The following is a 20000-nucleotide window of genomic DNA, read 5'->3' on the forward strand; positions in this document are numbered from 1 at the left end:
ATGCCAACTCACTCACTGTGTGCATCGTATCTGTACATAGAATCTAAGAGATCTAAAAGTTTCTGCTCATAATCTCAACTGATATTTACCAGGACTTTCCCAGGGCTGGCTAGAGTGTCAGGATGTGTGAGTTTTTCCTAGCATTTTTTTTTTTGTGTGTGTGCATGTTTAGGTTTCTTAGGTTCTGTTACTTGGTTTCTCCCCTCCCTAAGCACACCCCTTAGTGTTTTTTTTTTCCTTGCCCCCAATTTTTTTTATTGGTGCACTGTATCCATACATCATAGTGGGATACAAAAAACTTTTGTAGACATACATGCACACATCGCCCAGTCAGCCCCCACCCGATCCCCACCCCGTTCCCTCCCCATCCCTCCTTCCCATGCTTGGCTTAGTGGTTGACGTCTAGTATTATAGCAATTTATCCAAAATTAAAAATGATAATCTCACATAACAGTTTCATTTGTCTGATACCAAGCTTTTGATAACTTAAAGATAACATTTCAATATTTCTTTTTACTTTCTTTCTTACCAGAGAATTTTTTTCTTTTTTTTAGGTGAAACTATCATATATTTATATATTTATTTTTCAGAAAAAATCTATCCTAATATAGAATATAGGCATTGATGGCTTCTCCACCCACCTGGCTCTGTAGGAAGGACCTGGCGGCATTTCTATCATGAACCATTTCTGAAGGTTTATAACTCAGCCATACATACGTGTCTCAGTGGCAGAAGCTTAGCCTGCGGGGTCACGGGCTTGGAGCAAATAATTCATTTATAAATTTCACTGACTTGCTTTAAATTGTTTTAACTGTATTTATCTTTTGCGATGGGAGGAAAAATAATGGCTTTATGGTTCAGAACACTTTTCTCCTCCAATGAATCAACACAGCTTTGGGACTTGAGAAAAAAAATGTCAGCAAAAACTGGCCACTGGAAAGAGACAATAATCCTTCTTCCCTTAAGAGAAGAGCTTGGGGGCCAGCGTTATTCAACCAAGGATCTATTCGTAAAATGTAGGAAAAAAGCGAATGCTTTGAACTTCCCCAAAGCACCCATTCCCATTTTTAAAAAAAATTTTGTCCATATAGGGACCAGCAAGCTGTGTGGTCACACCAGCTTAATCTCAGGCTGCAGCTGCTGACAGAGTGGGGAGAAGAGAGAAATCATCAACATTGACTTGGGTTAGAGTGGTCTGCGAGCTCTCAGGAGTGTGGCCAGAAGCCCACCTCTTCTTCATGCTTTCAATGTATTTCTTAGGTACACACCTGTAGTCCCAGTACTTGAGAGTCTGAGACAGGAAGATCACAGGTCTTGGCCAGCCTCAGCAATGTAGTGACACTCTCAGCAACCTCGGGAGACCTTGTAAAACCCCAAACAAGAAGGGAGGGGGTGTAGCTCAGAGGTAGGATGCCCCTGGGCTCAGTCCTCACTACCACAAAATAAATTAACAAATAAATAAATAATTTTTTTTGGAAAATGACTTGCTCTATGCCTGTCTTTAAACTGGGCATGACTTTTCAAAATAAATTGATTCAATCAGGTATCACATGTATATTGACAGGCGGGTGTGGTGGCACACGCTTGTAATCACAGTACCTGGGAGGCTGAGACAGGAGGATTGCAGGTTTGTGGCTAGCCTCAGCTACTTAGTGAGGCCCCCCACAACTTAGTGAGACCCCGTTTCAAAATGAAAAATTAAAAATAAGACTGAGGGTGTAGATCAGAGGTAGAAGTGCCCTGGGTTTAATCTCCAGTGCTTTAAAAAAAAGTATATTGATTTGTCACTTTATATTGCAACCACATAGTGCACTTTAATACAGTTTGTCTAAAAATGACAAATGGATAAATACCTCTGACTGCAACAGGTCAGGTATTACTAGAAGAGGTTGAAAAGTGGTAACATATTTCAATTGATGCATAGGTAATTTGGATTATAACTGACCCATTGTGATCCAAATAGTCATACTCTGAAGTGGATTCTACTTCTAAATTCACATAACTTATAGCTTTATAAAAACTTATCTTAATTCTTAAGAATTCTGAGTCTGCTTCTAAGGGGGAGTTCTCTACATTCTGCCCTTTATATATCAACACTAAAATTTTGTTAAATAGTCTCTGTTTTAAGTATTGAGACCTTTAAAATTTTGTACAATGTTTTCCTGATTACAAAAGCAGCATGCCATTTAGAAAATTTGGAAAATATCAAAAGCCTAAAGAAAACAATTTCTTTAATTTAAAAAAAAACTCAAATATAAATATATTAAGGCATATAACCTGATGATTTGATATATGTATGTGTATGTATATATATATATATATATATGTTAGTGATTACTGTAATTGAATTAATTACCACTCATGCTATACATTAGATCCCTGAACTTGTTTATATTTTAACTGAATGTCTGGACTCTGACTAATATTTCCCCATTTTTGGCAACTACCAGTCTATTCTCTGCTTCTGAGTTTTTTGGATTCCACCACAAAGTGAGATCACATATTATTTGCCCTTGTATGTCTGGCTTATTTCACTTAGCATAATATCCTCCAGATTCATCCATGTTGCTGCAGGTCTTAGGGTTTCATTGTAAACAAACAAACAAACAAACAAATACCTCATGAAAAAATGAACAATAGATCCAAATAAACATTTCCCAAAGAAGACGTGATACCATCCAAATAGGTATATAAGAAAACGGTCAACATCAGGAGTCACTGGGAAAGTGCTTTCAAAACCACGGTGAGAAGGCATCTCATGCCTTCTAAGATGGCTAATTACAAAATTTCCAAGACCTAATAAATCTTTGTAAGGGTGTGGAAAAAAGAACCCACATATATATATTGTTGGTAAGAATTTAAATTGGTATAACCATTATGAGAAAGAATATGGCGGTGCCTTAACAAATTAAAAAAGGAGTGACCATAAAGCCCAGCAAGCACTTGGCTGGTTATACATCTAAAGGAAATAAAGTCTGCATCTTGAATAGATATCTGAACCTCGTGTTCATGCAGCATCATTCACAATGGTCAATATACGGAAACAACTTAAATGTCTATTAAGTGATAAATGAATAAAGGACACATGAGATTACATATACTATTATCATATGTTAATTATTATATAGCACTAATTAATATATTATTATACCATTAATATGTATTATAAATAATACCTACATTTATTATTCTGCTATATAAGAGAAAGAAAATCCTGTCATTTCTGATGACATGGATGAAACTGACCCATATTATGCTAAATGAAATAAGCCAGGCAGAGAAAGAAAAATGCTTTATGATTGATCTTACTTATGTGTGGAGTCTAAGTTAAATTGAAAAAATTAACAATATCTTGCAGTGACGCTTATAAAAAAGTGAGTGGGTCTAGACTTTGAGTTCTTATCATGAAAACCTTTTCTTTTCTTTTCTTTTCTTTTTTTTCATGGTATTGGGGATGGAACCCTTCTACTTCCGGGGTACACTCCCAGATCTATTTTATATTTTATTTGGAAACAGGGTCTCTTAAGCCAACAAGGCTGGCTTCAAACCTGTGCGATCCTCCTGTCTCAGTCCCCCAAGCATGGGGATTACAAGCATGGGCCACCACGCCCGGCTTATAAAAACATTTTCAACTAAATAATGGCTTAGGAAGGAAGAAATAATCTGAGATCTGAGGAAAATCAGGGGAAGAATCTGTGGAGAAGGAAGATTTTCAGGTTGTGGTTGCATTCTATGCATCTTGGGAATCACGGTAGGCAGGAGCTTTGATGTCAAGAGGGAGGGAGGCTGTTCTGTCCTCTCATAGCCTATCTTCAGCCTGTGGGGAGAGCTGAGCAAACCTGCTGTCCCAAGGAGAGAGGATAATTAAGAGCACTGATCCATTTTACATCAATCCCACTCCTGCCAGCTCCAAGGAGACTGGTGGGTGCTCTGTGGGCGGAGGGCCAGCAGGACAGAGCCGGAAGAGGAACTGGTCTCTGGCATCTCTTGGAATGCCACAGAGGTGGCGTTTTTTCTAGTAGCAGTTCATCGTTCTTAGTTACTGACTCATTAGATTCTCACCACAGTTCCAAGACGTAATTAAAACTGCCGTCATTGTCGTCATGGTGCGATGAAAGAAGGCAGGACTCTGTCCGAGGCCAGTCAGATTCATGTGAGAGACCAAGGTGGGAGCCGCAGATTCCACACCCCTGTCAACTTCCAGATAGTTTGAGTTAGAGTCACATCATTTTTCTGAGTTTTTTTTTTTTTAGTAGAAAATATTTTTAAACTCTTTAAAAATAGTTACTCTATTTAAAATCATTTTAAACATTTTTTAAAATTTTACCAGTAAACATTAAAGGTACATACTCTTGTGTATTGAGTGTACTTAATATATTAGACATAGAAAGCAATCTTCATTAATATGCTATTTTGAAAGGTATTGTGTGTGTGTGTGTGTGTGTGTGTGTGTGTGTGTGTGTATGTGTGTATGTGTGTTTAGTAATAGGAATTGAACCTAGCGGGCATTCTACCTCTGAGCTATGCCCTCATCCCTATTTTATTTTTTATTTGTAAACAGGGTCTCACTAAGTTGCTGACAGTCTCATTAAATTGCTGTGGGTGACTTTGAACCTGCATCTGCCTGTCTCATCTTCTCAAGTACTGATATTACAAGTGAGAGCCACTAAACCAGTCAATAGTGGTTTTTTTTCCTACAAAATATTTTGTGCTTGTGATCAGGAACTTATTGGAATGAAGTGGTATCTGTGTTGAATGCATGCTCTTAGGTGTGTGTGTGGGGGGGGCAATACTGAGGACTGAATTCAGGGATTCTACCTCTGAAATACAACTCCATCCCTTTTTATTTTGAAATAAATTCTCACTAGGACATCATGGACTGGTTTTGAACCTGTGATTCTCCTGTCTTAGCATCCCAAATACTAGGATTACAGGCATGTGCCACCATGCTGGGCACAGATCTTTATATCCTTGTTCTTCTTAAGTTGTGGAACCCAGGTTAATCAAGAAACTAAAAAAAAACCTATGTGGAATTAAAAGTATTAAAGAGACTCTGAGGGAAAATTTTCTTTTTCCCTTAGCCCATCCTCACTGGATTCTTGATATGCTCTTAATTGTTATTCTATCACATTTAATGACCCTTTCTTTCATTTTTCAACCTTCCTTTCCTGGCTTTAGTTGTATTCCTAATTTCTATGATAATTTGTTTCTTCTAGGTAAAACCGATAACCAATATATCTTCTTCATCATCGGAGGGACAGCTTTATTATTTGTTATCCTAATTATCGCCACCATTGTCATTTCTTGTAACAGGTGAGTAGGATGTCTTTCCCGAATCTTGTTTACCATGAGTAATCTTGATGTTGGAGGTTCTCTATTAATAACACAACCATTTGTCAAGCCATCTCAGCACTCACATATATTTCTCTGAGTACTGTTCTTATACAAAGAAAAGTAGAGGTGGTAAAATTAGAGGCGAAAGCCAAGATCGTTCATTAAGGAGCTAGTAGGAGTTGACAGCCTGTCCCTTTAGATTTTGCCTGACACTTCTCTGCTGCCTCCCACTCTCTTTCCTTCTCCAAAGAGAGAGCTGCCAGTAAGGGGGTGGTGTGTGTGCCCGCACACGTGGGTGCATGTGAGACCAAGGGAGGGGGAGAGAGAGGGTAATTTCTTAATTTACACATTCATCATCTTTATAAACAAGACCGAACAAAGCTCTCATTCCAGTAAGCTAGCAATATGATTTAAAGTGGTTGTATATTTTTCTGAAACAAACAATCTAGGTGTTCAGATTAAATATTATTGAGACAAAAGAAGTTGGAGCAGGTAGCTTAGAGAGAGTGGACAGTCATTTAGGCTCTACTAAAGCCTCCTACCGTTACTGTTTTGCTGTACAGATTAGGGGAGGGTTCTAGGATTCTCTTGGTTGACCCTGTCTTTCCCTTCTATCTCTTCCTTGTTCGTGAACCCAGAGTATCATGAACCAATATTTATGGTACTTCTTAGCTTTAATCATACTGGATTGGAATCACTTCCCACACTGTGTTCCAACTATATTGGTATCTCTATTTTACATGTCTAGGATAGTATATTTAATATTTGTTTGTTGGGCAAACAAATATAAAATGAATATATTCACCTCCACATTTCTCACAAAGATACTATTAATACACACACACAAAGACACACACACACACACACACACACATACACACACACACGTTAGTAAGATTTCTGACTGCAGTCTGCATCTCCTCTCTATGTCCTTGGCTTCTGTCTTCCAGGTTCAACTGATTTTAGTTATTTCCTATCCTGTCCTCTTGCTCTCTGATATATCTTCTCTTTCTTGATCTTCTCTGGTTCCTTTTTGGGGAGTTGGAGTGGCAATGTCATCCACCTGTGTAACACTTGTTATTACCTTCCTGCCACAGTGTGAATAATCTTGAAAATTACCAGGTCATGTTAGGTGGCCTAGTTCCTGGCTCCAGCCCACTTCTCATTCATTCATGTTGACAAATTTCATTGAAATTTTTTAAAAAATACTCAACTCTTTTGGTATGCTACCAAAAATTCAGTCTTCAATATTTGGTTTTAATCCTGTGCATTGTAACACACAGGACAGCTGTTCCCTCCGTGAGGTCTGTCCTGTGTCTCTGTCCCTGGGAACAGACATGCCGTCACTATCTGGAATCATTTCCTTTCTCCTTACCTGCAAGTCCTCGCAACCTGCATTGTATTTTAATTGTTCTCACACTCATTGCCCCCTCTATGCTAGGCATAATGGCAGGGATTGTGTTTTGTCCCTCTTTTAGTGTTAGTATTTAGCACTAATCTGTCCAAATAAGCTTATGCTTCATACACTCCTGTCTAATTAAATTCAAACTCGGCACAGTCGCATTGCCTTTCTCTCCATCACTGGCCACCCTAAGTCTTTCTCTGGACAAAAATTAGCAAATTGAGGTAAGGACCCCCGAGTGTTTGTGTCATAGAGGATCTCTCTCCTGCTTCCTCTTGGCTGATAAAAGATGCAGAGGGGGCAGAGATGGCACAAGGAGCACATGAGACAGATGGCACAACCGAGAAAATGAGTGACAGAGGGGACCTCTGGAGGGTCACAGATGTTGGACACGATGGACTTTGCTTCATGAAAATGCATCACTTTTACATGCACACCTAAAATGAACTGCAGAGCATATTGTCCCACTTGGTTAAACGTGATAGAAAGATGAGTGAGTTGAATGCATAATCAAGGATGGATGCCACAAAGGAAAAGGACCCGCGTGCTTTCCACCTCGCCGAGGCTTGGTCTGTAGTTGCTACTTTGCATGGGGATATTCTGAAAAATACCCAAGGGCTGTAACAATGACCCTGTGGACTGAGTCTGACCAACCCTTTGAAATAATCTTTCGGCTTCAGATGTGCTGACTTGGATAGAAGCCAAAATACAATCTGACTTCACTCCTGGTGCCTCATCACCTGCAACACAGGCAGGGGAAGCAGTTCCTCTGTTGCCGGTTGGTGTTGTTTTCCTGAAATATCGTTAACAGTAGCACTAGTGAGGGAACATGGCCAAGGAGGACATAGCCCTGGTGAGCAAGAAAAGAACCCAAACCTGCTTTATAGATGGACACCTGGGCTCATAGGAAGATACTGAGTATTCAGTGAGAAAAGTTTAAGACACTTATTTGTACATTTGTAATCAGTATTTATGCTCACAGCCAATATGACATCTTGGTTTACTTGGGACTATCTTGGCTTTAGTATTTCATTCCAGGGATTACTTTACCTCCAGGCAAATGGGAATAGCTGGTCAACCCAGGAGAATTCCTGAGAAGTTTACTATCTGTTTTGCAGATGAGAAAGACTGGTCTTTAGGGATGTAAATTACTCAGGTAGTAAATGGCAGAGTAATTTCCCAAGTTAACCACTGGATCCCACTCTGAGCCCCAGTTCTCTTTTATTTATCTTGTTGTATACTCTAAGCTTATTTAAATGTATGTCCACATGCACATATACACAAATGAACATACACACACATATACACACACATATACACACACATACACAAATGAACATACACACACATACACACACACTTACACACAGACTCATTTAGAAAAGTTGACTTTGTATTGCGAGATAGCTTTGGGAATCACAACTTAATGAAATATCAAAGGCCATAGATCTGTGCCTGGGCTTCCTGATCTGTAAACACAGGACAATAACAGCAGCCACATCATAAATGCCTTTGAGGAGTAAATGACTTAATTTATATAAAACTCTTAGAAATGTCCTTGGCACACAGTAAATTTTCACACAAAATAAACTAAAGAATAATTAAAGTAAGTTAACAAATTACTGGTTTAAGTAATGATAAATAAATAAATGTACATAGAATAAGCTAAAAGATGTTTATGTGGTAGGAGAATTTCCAGAAGTCTAGAGGAGAACATTAGAATAAATATCAATCATTGAACAACCGTTCCTTGAAGTGGGACTATCTTGTTTTCAAGATTTCTATAAAAAATTGCAACTTTATCTTAACAAAACAAAACAAATCTCTCTAGTTTTGCATCTAATCCATCTTTTCTGCTATTCAAAAATAATCTTTTTTTTTTATTAACGTAAGAGAGATAGCCATTATTTCCCCAGAATAATTCTTTGGATGTTTGAATCCTTCCTTCCCTACCTGCCCCCCCTTTTTGCAACTATAATAGCCTATTTTTCTTCTTTTATTTTTGCTCTTCTAAGATATATTCAGAAGGTAGTTTTTAGAAATGTTATTGGAACTCTAAAGAATTTTCAAGCAGTGGTCCACTGGCCACAGCCAAATGATTGTAGAAGTAGAATTCCCAGAGTCAGGAGGGATGCTGTGGGTTTCAATCCTGACACCACCACTAAGAGCCATGTGCAAGTCTCTCTTCCTCTCCACACCCTGGTTTCCTCATCTGTTAGATAGAGAGCTCTGATAAAATGTAAATAAAATAATCCATATAGGTAATTTAAAATAGTACCTAGCAGAGTTTTGTAAAATTTACTTCTATTGTCATCATCCAAGAAGTCATACTGCTGGCACTTAAACACAGCGTATATGTGTTTGTGTCCATGTGAAATATCTCTGAGTCCAAGATTATTTGAAGGCAGCTGTAAAGCTATAGCTAGTTCTGTAATAACCCATCATGAACCAGACTTCAGTAAAATCACTGAGATTAAGTACTACTGTGCATTATTTTGATAGCCATATGACTTTCCTTGCCATCTGTGAGTGCACTGGCGGAGTTCTGGGAAACAGGACCAGTTTATGTGAGCAGCATGGTGCCCAGGTGTGCTTGCAGCAATGGTGGGCACCAGGGCTGTAGAAGTGCACTTGGGGGTACAATGAGGTACAGAGTAGCTGGAATGATTCCAGTGCGGGAGTGCAGTATCTTAATATTCTCTATTGAATATGTATTTTAAAAGGAGAAGAAGAAGGAGAAGAATGCAGAGAAGCATCCCATTTAAAGAGTCTTGGGATACAAAGAATAAGGTGAGTTTGCTCAGAACTGTCTCTTTCTTTTTCCTTTTGTGACTCATATGTATCTTATAGTCTATTGTGTAGATAGGCATCCCATTTTTTTATTTTCCCTTTCAATTTTCTGGCAGTGCAGTTACTGGTAATTCAGGTACCAGCTATTTGAGGCAAGTTATTCTCTGTACTATTCTTCTCTTATTATCACCCTTTGCCACTAAGTTTTTCTATCAATATAAATAAAGGAGCAACGGCATTGATATAACATCCATGAACCATGTGCATTACAAAATCCATATTAGTTTCCTAGGGATACTGTAAAAATTATACAAACTGGGTAGCTTACAACATTTAAACCGGGTAGTTTAAAAACTTTATTTAAAATATAATGTGTTTGTTTTAAATAAATTTAAAACATGCACTTGTTTATTTTAAGTAAAATTAAAAATTTACTATCTTGTGGTTCTGGAGGATTGAAGCCCAAGAAGAGGTGTGGGAAGGGCAGCTCCTCTTGGGGTGAGATCCATTCTCTGCTCTCCTCCCAGTAGCTTCTGGTAGTTGTTTGCAATCCTTGGCAGTCCTGACTTCTAGATGTATCTTCTAGCGTCTGCCTCTCATCACATGGCATCTTCCTTGTGCATATCTATGTCTTCTTCCTCCAGTCCTTTTGGACTAAGTGCCAGCTTCCCTAGTAGTACAACCCAATATTAACTTCACTTATTACACCTGCAAGGATATTGGCTCGAACTAAGGCCATATAATAAGGTTCAGGGAAGGACATGAATTTGGGGAGAGGGCGTTGTTTAACCCAGTGCAGGGCATAATATTATCTTTCTGTCATAAAGTTATTGTGAATATTAAATTAAGTTAAATTACACAAAGGACTCAGAGAAGCATAGCATGTACATAAATAAGATATAATGCATGATATCACCACAATTACCTTTGAATTCATTTATTAACTAATGAGCATTTAACTTAGATTATAAAACTAAAGAACGTTCTTATAGGTTGTGACAGGAGTCTGATGAACTATAGAATTTTCCTCCTCTTTCTACTTTGCTCATTCCCCAAACACTCTAGTTAAAATAGTAGAAACTTCCTCCTAAGTTTGCAGATGAGAGGGATGATTATTTCATGTTGATCGACTTCACTATAAATCAGATCTCTCTCTCTTTAGCACATATTATCCCATTTGTCAAACCTCACAGTGAAATATTGCTCTAGACTGAATGCTGGCTCCCCACCCCCAGTTCACATGTTGAAATCCTACTCGCCCATCAGAAGGTATTAGGAGGTGGGGCCTCCAGGAAGTCAGTAGTGAAGGGAATTGTTGACTTTATAAGAAGAGATGCAAGCTTGCTACTTCTTTTGCTTTCTGCACTAAAAGACTAGACACAGAGAGAAGATGACCTTCTGCAATTCAAGAATCAAATCTTCACCAGACAATTGACCTTGGACTTCAGACATCTAGAATTGTGAGAAATAAATGCTTATTGTTTAAGCCACTTAGTCTATGCTGCTCTATTACAGCAGTCTGAATGGAATCAAGACAAACATTTTCTCCAGTGTGATCCAGAATGACATATATTTCTTTTCACTTGAGTTATTTGCACTTGGATTCTACATGGCTAGGAAGTCAAGTACTATAAAGTGCTAAAAGACAGTGTGGTCACACAGTGGAGTTATACTCATCTGTAGAGAAGAACAAAATGATGCCATTTGTAGGAAAATGGATGGAACTGGAGAACATTGTGCCACATGAGCTCAGTCCGTCTCAGAGTCAGCACTGTGTTTTCTCTCATATGTGGAGGCAGGAGACAAAATAGAAAATGAAGTGGACTGCAGATAAATGAGAGAAACCTATGGTATAGAAGAGCTGGATTGGGGGAGAAGGAAGTTGGGGAAGAGAAGAATTGAGGAAAGAAATAGTTCGAGTAATGTCATGTCCATATATGAAGGCATCATTTCCCATCACACCAACATGTACAGGGAAGAAAGAGGGGGGAACAGGGTGGGATCCAGAGAGAAAGACCCTGAGTGAGGTATTTACATATGTAAATATACCCTGAGTGGTATATTTACATATGTAAATATATCACTTTGAATCTCATTGAGATGTGTGATTACAGTGTACCAATAAAATTATAAAAAACTAAATGTATAAAGCAAAGTTCTGACAACCTAATATAGGTGCTTCAGACTCCTTAATAATCTATCGGTTGAACTTTTTCTATTAGTAAGCACTTACGTTTTTCAAAGCATTTTTTTTCCTGGCCAACTCATGACTTGCCTCTTGGCATCAATTGCAGAATCAAATGGCCTCGCCTCCATCTCTGCCACCTAATGCACAATGAAATGGTGCTCCATTATGCCCAGTGGCAGGAAGGGACACTTTAATAGCACTGAGGATCAAACCCAGGGCCTTATGCAACTCAGACAAGTTGTCTACCACTGAGCTATATTTCGGTCCTCCATGCCCAGTTGTATTTTTTTTTTTCATGTTTACCTGTTTGTCACTAAAGCCAACCCAAAGGCAAATTTATTGTGATGACCTGCGTGTGGTGGTGCACACTTGTAATCCTGAGTAGGGAACCTTCCCTTCCTGGGAAGCTGAAACAGGAGGACTGCAGGTTTGCAATAAGCCTTAGCAGCTCCGTGAGGCCCTCTGCAACTTAGTGAAAACTGGGGGTGTACTTCAGACGTAGAATGCCTCTGGGTTCCATCTCCAGTGCTACCCAAACAATATTGTCATGAATTTAGAGTGAGTAAAGATATTTGTAGCTGTCTACATTAGGTATTTGATTCTCCAGGCTTTTTAAGAATAATGATATATTGAAGGATGATTTGAAACTTAGAGAGTAAGAGGGAATGTGAAGCACAGATGCTACACCTACCTTTTTGAATCTTTTGTGTGTGTCTGTGTAGTTTTTCAGATGGGTTATGTAGGTAAGAAGGCAGTTTAATTTTCCTTTTGCTTTCTTCTTGCAAACATCAAATCACTCTTCCTTTCTAACAACTAACCACCAGAAGATAGCGCTCACTCTTTCCAACTTCTCTCTTTTTCTCTTCCTCTGTTTCTGTGTTTTTCCCATCTGCATATTTTCTGTCACATGCCCATAAAATTGATCAAAATAATATGATCAAGGTGGAGAGAATTAATGATTATATACCAATTTAAAGGAGAATATCTGTATTTTTTTGCCAGTTTCTTTCAATGTGTTCAGTCACTTATTTTTAAAGCTAGGATACTGTGGACTCTGAAAATATTTATTAAGATAGTCATTCAGTGAACACTAATGGACATCCATGGTGGGAAATACTACATTAGACTTTCCATATAAAAATGAAAGTAATTATTTTTATCAAAATAGCCTATCATGGGTAGAGGGCATACTACTTATAAATAGGTCATAGCTCAATACAATAGCTAATGATAGCGATTAGGTTTATGTCGCATCTCATTCAGAGACTTGTAAATGAAGACTGTGATTCCCAACAAAAGTTCTATATTATAAAGGGAATATTTTCTGAAATTACCTGTAGTAGAAATATGACCTCTGTCATGGTTGAAATAGGAGTTATATTGAATGTCTTTACTGAGTGCTGAAATACACTGAATTATGGATTCCTTTTGCTGTTTGTCTTTCTAGGTAGTCAAGGACAACAGAAGTCCTATCTCTGCCAACTATACCTTGGATGAAACAAGAGAGGATATTTATGTCAACTACCCAACCTTCTCTCGCAGACCAAAACCCAGAACCTAAACTTTCTTCTTCATCCGAGATAATTAATGATAACCATTAAGGCCATGCATCTTTATACGGTTTCTCCCCCAAACCCATTGACTGCTTTGATTCTGGCTGATTTAATGCATTTCATTTGATAGAACTTTTTTTTTTTTTAACAGAAATGCTTCAGAGAACCTGACTTGAACTAGGTTCTGTGTTAAATAAAACTTCCTGATTATGTATCCAGAATCTGAGGGAGATCAAGGTCCAGGAAAAGACCACTCCCCAGGGCTTTAATGCCGGCCTAGAACTGAGGTGGGCATCGCTGGTTTGGGATACTCTGCCACTGTGCTTACGTGTTACCCAGGTGAAGCCTAATACTTTCCTCTTGTGCTTCTAGGTAGCGCCATAACTCTTGGACTTTGGCTTCCTCTATTCCATTTGGTAGAGAACTTGGTTCTCTAACACAGCAAACAAATTTGGTTATTTGCTTATCATCATAAAGCATCAGGGCCAGAAAGAGTGAGGTGGCTTAAGTCACCTGTAGATCTAGGGGTGGGACACCTCAGGGTAGAATTAAAAGAAGGAAATGGTCTCAAAAGCTGGGCTGATCACTACCAAATACTGACTGCAAAAAATTTTTCAAACATCTCTTGTTAACCAAATATAAAGTGAGTCCAGATTAGTTCTCCCTCTTTGGTCCTCTAAAATCTGCTTCATCAACATATTATACAGAATATCTGGAAATAAAATAAATGACTAGGTTACGAGGAAGGTAAATATGTCAGGACCATTTCTATTTTTTAACCTCATATAACTTCATTCATGTGTGAAGAATTCTCTCCACCCTCCCAGGCCTATGTTTAGGATTAAATGTGGTAGGTAGTCCAGTCATAAATAACTTACTTTTTTACATTGAGCTTTTCTTTTTTTCTAGTTATGTTAAAATTTTTATTTTAAAATGATTTGAACCTATCACATAATTTCTAAATTACTTTATACATAATTCTAGCAAATTTCATGTCAGGGAACTATCATGTGCTTTTTTTTAAATTGGTGCATTGTAATCATACATCACATTGGAATACATGACTTGAGAGAATATACACGCACACATCATCCAATTAGCCCTCATTCAATCCCCATCCCATTCCTTCCCCCTCCCTCGATCCCATGCTTGATTAGAGAGGTTTCATCCTTCCCCATCCCATACCCATTGATTGGTCACCTTAATTGCTTCACTATAGGGCCCTTTCTATAACTCAATCTCCTCCTGTTACCCCTTTCCTCCTAGTTATTGCTAATTAGTGGAAACATCTGGTTTTTATTTTCTGAGCTATTTCTCTGTGCATGCCGCATTGCAAGTTCCGATCCCACTCTTGATGGCCCCAGTAGTGGCCTGGCCACCCGGAGGACTCTGATTCAAACCTCGCTGGCTCCAGCACCGGCATTGCCTCATGGGAGGCCCCGATTCTGGCCTTGCTGGCCCCTGCACCGGCCTAACCCCTTGGCTGGCTCTGATCCCGGCCTCGGAGGTCCCAGCACCAGCCTTGCCTCATGGCATGCTCCGATCCCGGCCTCGCTGGCCCCAGCTCCAGCCTAACCCCTTGGCAGGCTCCGATCCCGGCTTTGGAGGTCCTAGCACTGGCCTTGCCTCATGGCAGGCTCCAATCCTGGCATCGCTGGCCCCGGCACCGGCCTAACCCCTCAGCAGGCTCCACTCCAGGCCTCGGAGGCCCCATCACCGGCCCTGACTCACGGCAGGCTTCATTTCCAGCTTTGCTGTCCCTATCACCAGCCTCACCCCTTGGCAGGCTCCGATCTGAGCACCCTCTTCACCCAGCAGATTGTTTCACATTCCCGAGGGTGCGTGGTGGTAGCATTCTGCCTCTGGGGTTATTTCTTCAAAAGTTCCAGGTATAATGCATCAGATCTCTGCCTCCCCTGAGTACTGGCTGCTGCCATTGTCACTGCCTCCACCATTTCAAATCTTTCCCAAGCTCTTTTTTCACTCTGCATGTTGTCCCATGTTCCTAAGCATGCGCGACAGTAGCATTCGACGTTTGGGATAATTTCTCCAGAAGATAAGGTTGGTAGGATCAGATTTCTGCCTCTCCTGAATACAAGTCTCCACCGCCATTGAGGCAACAGCTTCCAACACCGCCTTCCTCATAGGTCTCCGCTAAACTCTCTTCTTACAGGTGATGTCCAGGATTCTTAAGGATGTAGAGAAGAAGCAGTCTTCCTTCATGGGGAATTTTTCCAAAAGTTCCAGTTCAGTTGGATAAGTTGTGTCTGCATCTCCAGTATCCTGGCAGCTGCTGCAGCCATCTTGACCCCTCTCCGATATTTTTCTTTTCTTTTTCTTTTTTTTAAGGGAAGACAGTATGTGTGGTTTGAGGAGGTTGTGGGATCAGGCACTTGGTAGTACTACGGCCAAGGCTCTGGTTCTTCTGGGGGTCCGGCATGCTCCGCGCAACCCCTCCCAGAGCCGGGCTCTGGTTCTTCCAGGGGTCCGGTGTGCCTTGCACTACCCCCGCCTGGGGCCCAGGGCCTTGCGACCCGAGCCCCATTTCTCCAGGGGTCTGGTGTGCCCTGTATGACCCTTGCCCAGGGCCCAGTGCCTTGCAATTTGGGCCCTGGTTTTTCTGGGGGTCCGGTGTGCCCAGCGCCACCCTGCCCAGGGCCCAGGGTCCTGCAACCCTGGCCCCAGTTCTTCTCTTTTTTTCTATTTTTGAGAATTACATTTAATGTAGAAATATTTTTAAAACAGGAACCTAGGTATTAAGTTATTTTTAAAAAGTAAGTTTAGAGCCAGGCATGGTGGTGCATGCTTGTAACCCCAGCATTTGGGAGACTGAGACAGGAGGTTTGCGGTTTGTGGCCATCCTCAGTTACTTAGTGAAGCCCTTTGAAACTCAATGAGACCCTGTCTCAAAATAAAGAATAAAAAGTAAGGCTGGGGGTATCAATCAAAGGTAGAATATCCCTGGTTTCCATTCCCAGTACTGAAAAATAAGTAATTTTAGTTAGTTGTAGCAGGGCACACATGTAATCCCAATACTTGGGAGCCTGAGAAAGGTGGGTCATGGGTTTGAGGCCAGCTTTAGCAACTTATCAGGTCCCTATTTCAAAATAAAAAAAAATAAAATAGGACTGGGAGAGGTAGCTCAGAGGTAAAACTCCCCTGGGTTCAATCTCCAGTACCACAGAAAGAAAAATCACACAAAAATTGAATACACAAAAAGAGAATGATGCTGGAAGTTTGGTGTAGAGTCATAGGGTAGAAATGTGAGAGGGGGACAGTGGGAAAGGAATTCACGAATAGGGTGATTTGAAGGTAAACCTGCTTCACAGTTTGACAAAGAGAACCCACCATACATCATGGCAGCTGGAACAACTAGAGACTAGGCCTGATACTCGTCTAAATTCTAGATACAGGTAAATAATGAAAAGTATTTGTGAACTAAATAAAGCTGACCTGATCACCTTGAAGCCACAATGGTCATTATCAAGTAGAGTAATTTTTTATATCTAAAAGATGTATTACTGCTCTCTGAACATCTCTCAAGAGTGCCAGTGTTAAAAGATTCATCACACAAAGCTTCATTTAAGTATGGGAGTTGTAGACTTTGTGATAATCTTAGGTAAAACAAATTCAGATTCTCATCTTGTTCACACATATACTAAATTATGAGTTAGGGTAGACATTTTATGATTTTTGTCTTCAAATATTATGCATAACAAATAGTTCAATTATTCTGTGAAATTCAGAAAGGAAAAAATAAAGATGACATTTTTGTATTTGTACTTATATGTGTATAAGGGTTAACTGCTATTTTTTGTTATAGTTGATTTAAGAAATCTTTACATCTGGATTTGTGAAATGTTTATACACATATTAGCATAACTGAGTTGAGAGAAGTTTACAAGAAAACAATCTATCATAAAATCTATCAAAGATTCCATGGCTGAATCTATAAGTTTGTGTGGTGAAGCAACTTAGTATCATTTAAAAAGTAATGTTTATTTTCCTTAAAGTGTTTGAGACAAACAAAATATTACTTTCCAGATGCTTCTGATAAACCAAATTCTCATTGATTAATTTCGATGAGAAGTAAACTATTATACAATTGTAATGCGGGAAATGTAACTACCACCTTAATAGAAAGTAGTCTGAGAAAACTGGAAATGGATTTACCAATATGATCCAGCCATACCACTCCTAGGTATCTTTCCAAAGAGACTGAAACTAGAACATTATAGAGATACATGCATATCCATGTTTACTGCAGCACAATTCACAGTAACCAAATTATGGAACCAATCTAGATGTCTGTCAACAGATGAATGTATTACAAAATTATGAGATATATATACAATGGAATTCTACTCAGCAAGAATATAATTTCCCTTGTATCTTTTGTGCCTACTGTCTTGGTTGTTACTTGGAGAGCAGATCAAAGCAGTTCACATAATGACCTAGTTCAGAATAATGACATAGTTCAGAATTCAAGTAAATTATGTTTTAAATTTTTTCAAGGTGCTGCTTTAGAAGCAAGATGTATTCTAAAGATTTTTAAGACACATGTAATTTATATTGATGTATAATACATTAAATAGGAATTTATGCTTTCTTTAAATGTAATGATTTTTCATGTTTACATTAAAGTAATCAACAAAAGAAAATCACTGTGTGATAATATGGTATATATATTGCTAAATGCCATTATAGAGAACAAAGGTTATTGGAGAAAACACAATTTCATTAACTTACAATGATTATGTATTGACTATATTATTATCATAAAGACCCTCAAACTTTAAAGCCTTTTTATATATGGTGAGAGAACAGAATACAAACCCTTCCCTCCCTCTTTTTCTTCTTTGCTTTTTCTTTCTCTTTCTTTTCCTACCCTTTCTTTCCTCCCTCTTTTTCTCTCTTTCTTCCTCCCTACTGTAATTAGACACCACTATAATGAATACTTTTTAATATAATGTACTAAGATTAGAATTGTTTGTATAAAATTTTAGTAAGATTGAATAGAATAAAGATGTTTATAAGTGAAGATGCTAGATCATTAATACAAAGATAATTTTTCTACAACAGGGGTATAAAAACATGAAGTTATATAAGTTTGGAATATGATAGTTTTATTATTATCACCAGTGTAGTTATTAAAATGTAATGCATAGTCAGGCTGGCACATGCCTGTAATCTGAGTACTTGGGAGGCTGAGACAGAAGGTTTGCAGATTCAAGGATAGCCTCATAAACTTAGTAAGGCCTTCCACAACTTAATGAGGCCTTGTTTCAAAATAAAAGTAAGATAGGAATGGATATGTAGCTCAACGGTTGAATGACCCTGGAGTAATACCAAGAATGCTCCCTCTTCCCTACACACACAAAATGTAATGACTAGAAAGTACTGACCTTCACACTCAAGTCTTTGCATCAGTTAACACATCTTCATAGGAACTATTTTAGCCAAGTTTCTGGGCTCTTATACATTTATCTGAAAAATGAATCAAGTGGTTTTTTTGTTTTGTTTTGCGGGTTTGGGGATGGAACCCAGGGACATTTGACCTCTGAGCTACATCCCCTGCCCTATTTTTTATTCTTTATTTTGAAACAGGGTCTCACTAAGTAGCTGAGGCTGTCCACGAACCACGATTCTCTAGTCTCAGCCTTCTGAATGGTGGGATTACAAGCGTGTGCCACCATGCCCAGCAGTATGTTTTTAAGCTTTATTGCTAGTGATTCAATTGCATTCTAAAATTAACTACAGTGCTTTAGGAGGAAATTTTTATAAATCTTCAGAGTTGGTTTACATATTATAATTTTCCTAGATCCAAAATACTAATTATATTTTAACCTGCTATTAGAAAAAAGTATGATGATACTGCCTAGTGGCCCTGTTTAAGTTATATGGTTGCCCTATCTAGAACACTACTTGCAGTTATTTCAGACTTGATTTGTAGGGCATGTATTTGCCTGGATGTACTTTATTCTGTTGTTTTATTTTTATTTATTTATTGCTTTTTAAATATATTTTTATTGGTCCATTGTAGTCAAACATCTCAATGGAATACAAGATTTGTGAGGATATACAAGCACACATCACCCAATTAGCCTTTATGCAATCCCCATCCCATTCCCCACCTCCCTCGATCCCATGCTTGATTTAGTGATTGACATTGATATATTTGTTTAAGTATATCATGTGATTTAAAGAGGTTCCATCTTCCCCCCTCTCATCCCCTCTGATACGTGCCCTTAATTGCTCCTCCAAAGGGCCCTTTCTTCAACTAGATTTCCTCCTATTACCCATTTCTTCCTAGTTTTTGCATATTGGAGAAAGCATCTGATTTTTTATTTTCTGTGATATTTCCCTGTGGATACTGCATTTCAGGCTCTGATCCCACTCTTGAAGACCCCGGCACTGGCCTCACCGAATGGCAGGCTCTGATCCTGGCCTCGTTGGCCCCAGCACCGGCCTCACCACACAGCAGGCTCCAATCCCACTCCTCGGAGGCCCCAACACCGGCCTTGCCTCACAACAGGCTCTGATCCTGTCCTCCTAGCCCCAGCACCATCCTCACCGCACAGCAGTCTTCGATCCTGGCCTCATTGGCCCCAGTACCAGCTTCGCCACATGGCAGGCTTTGATCCTGACCTTGCTGGCCCCAGCACCAGCCTCACTGCATGGCAGTCTCCTACCCTGGCCTCGGTGGCCCCAACACCTGCTTTGCCTTATGGCA

The 20000-nt window shown here is 39.3% G+C and overlaps 1 protein-coding gene across 1 annotated transcript in view; it reads left to right on the forward strand.

The window, feature by feature from the left end:
* CD226 (CD226 molecule) overlaps positions 1-13275 on the forward strand; it is a gene marked incomplete at its 3' end in the record, with an annotated part of 69412 nt that extends 56137 nt beyond the window's left edge. The window contains exons 6-8 of the mRNA XM_080714664.1: positions 5217-5313; positions 9460-9526; positions 13162-13275. Of these exons, the coding sequence (XP_080570790.1) occupies positions 5217-5313; positions 9460-9526; positions 13162-13275 (278 nt within the window). The remainder of the gene's footprint in view (positions 1-5216; positions 5314-9459; positions 9527-13161) is intronic.
* Between the last annotated feature and the right edge of the window lie 6725 nt (positions 13276-20000).

Source organism: Muscardinus avellanarius (assembly GCF_963383645.1).
Source record: "Muscardinus avellanarius genome assembly, chromosome: 17".
NCBI lineage: Eukaryota > Metazoa > Chordata > Mammalia > Rodentia > Gliridae > Muscardinus > Muscardinus avellanarius.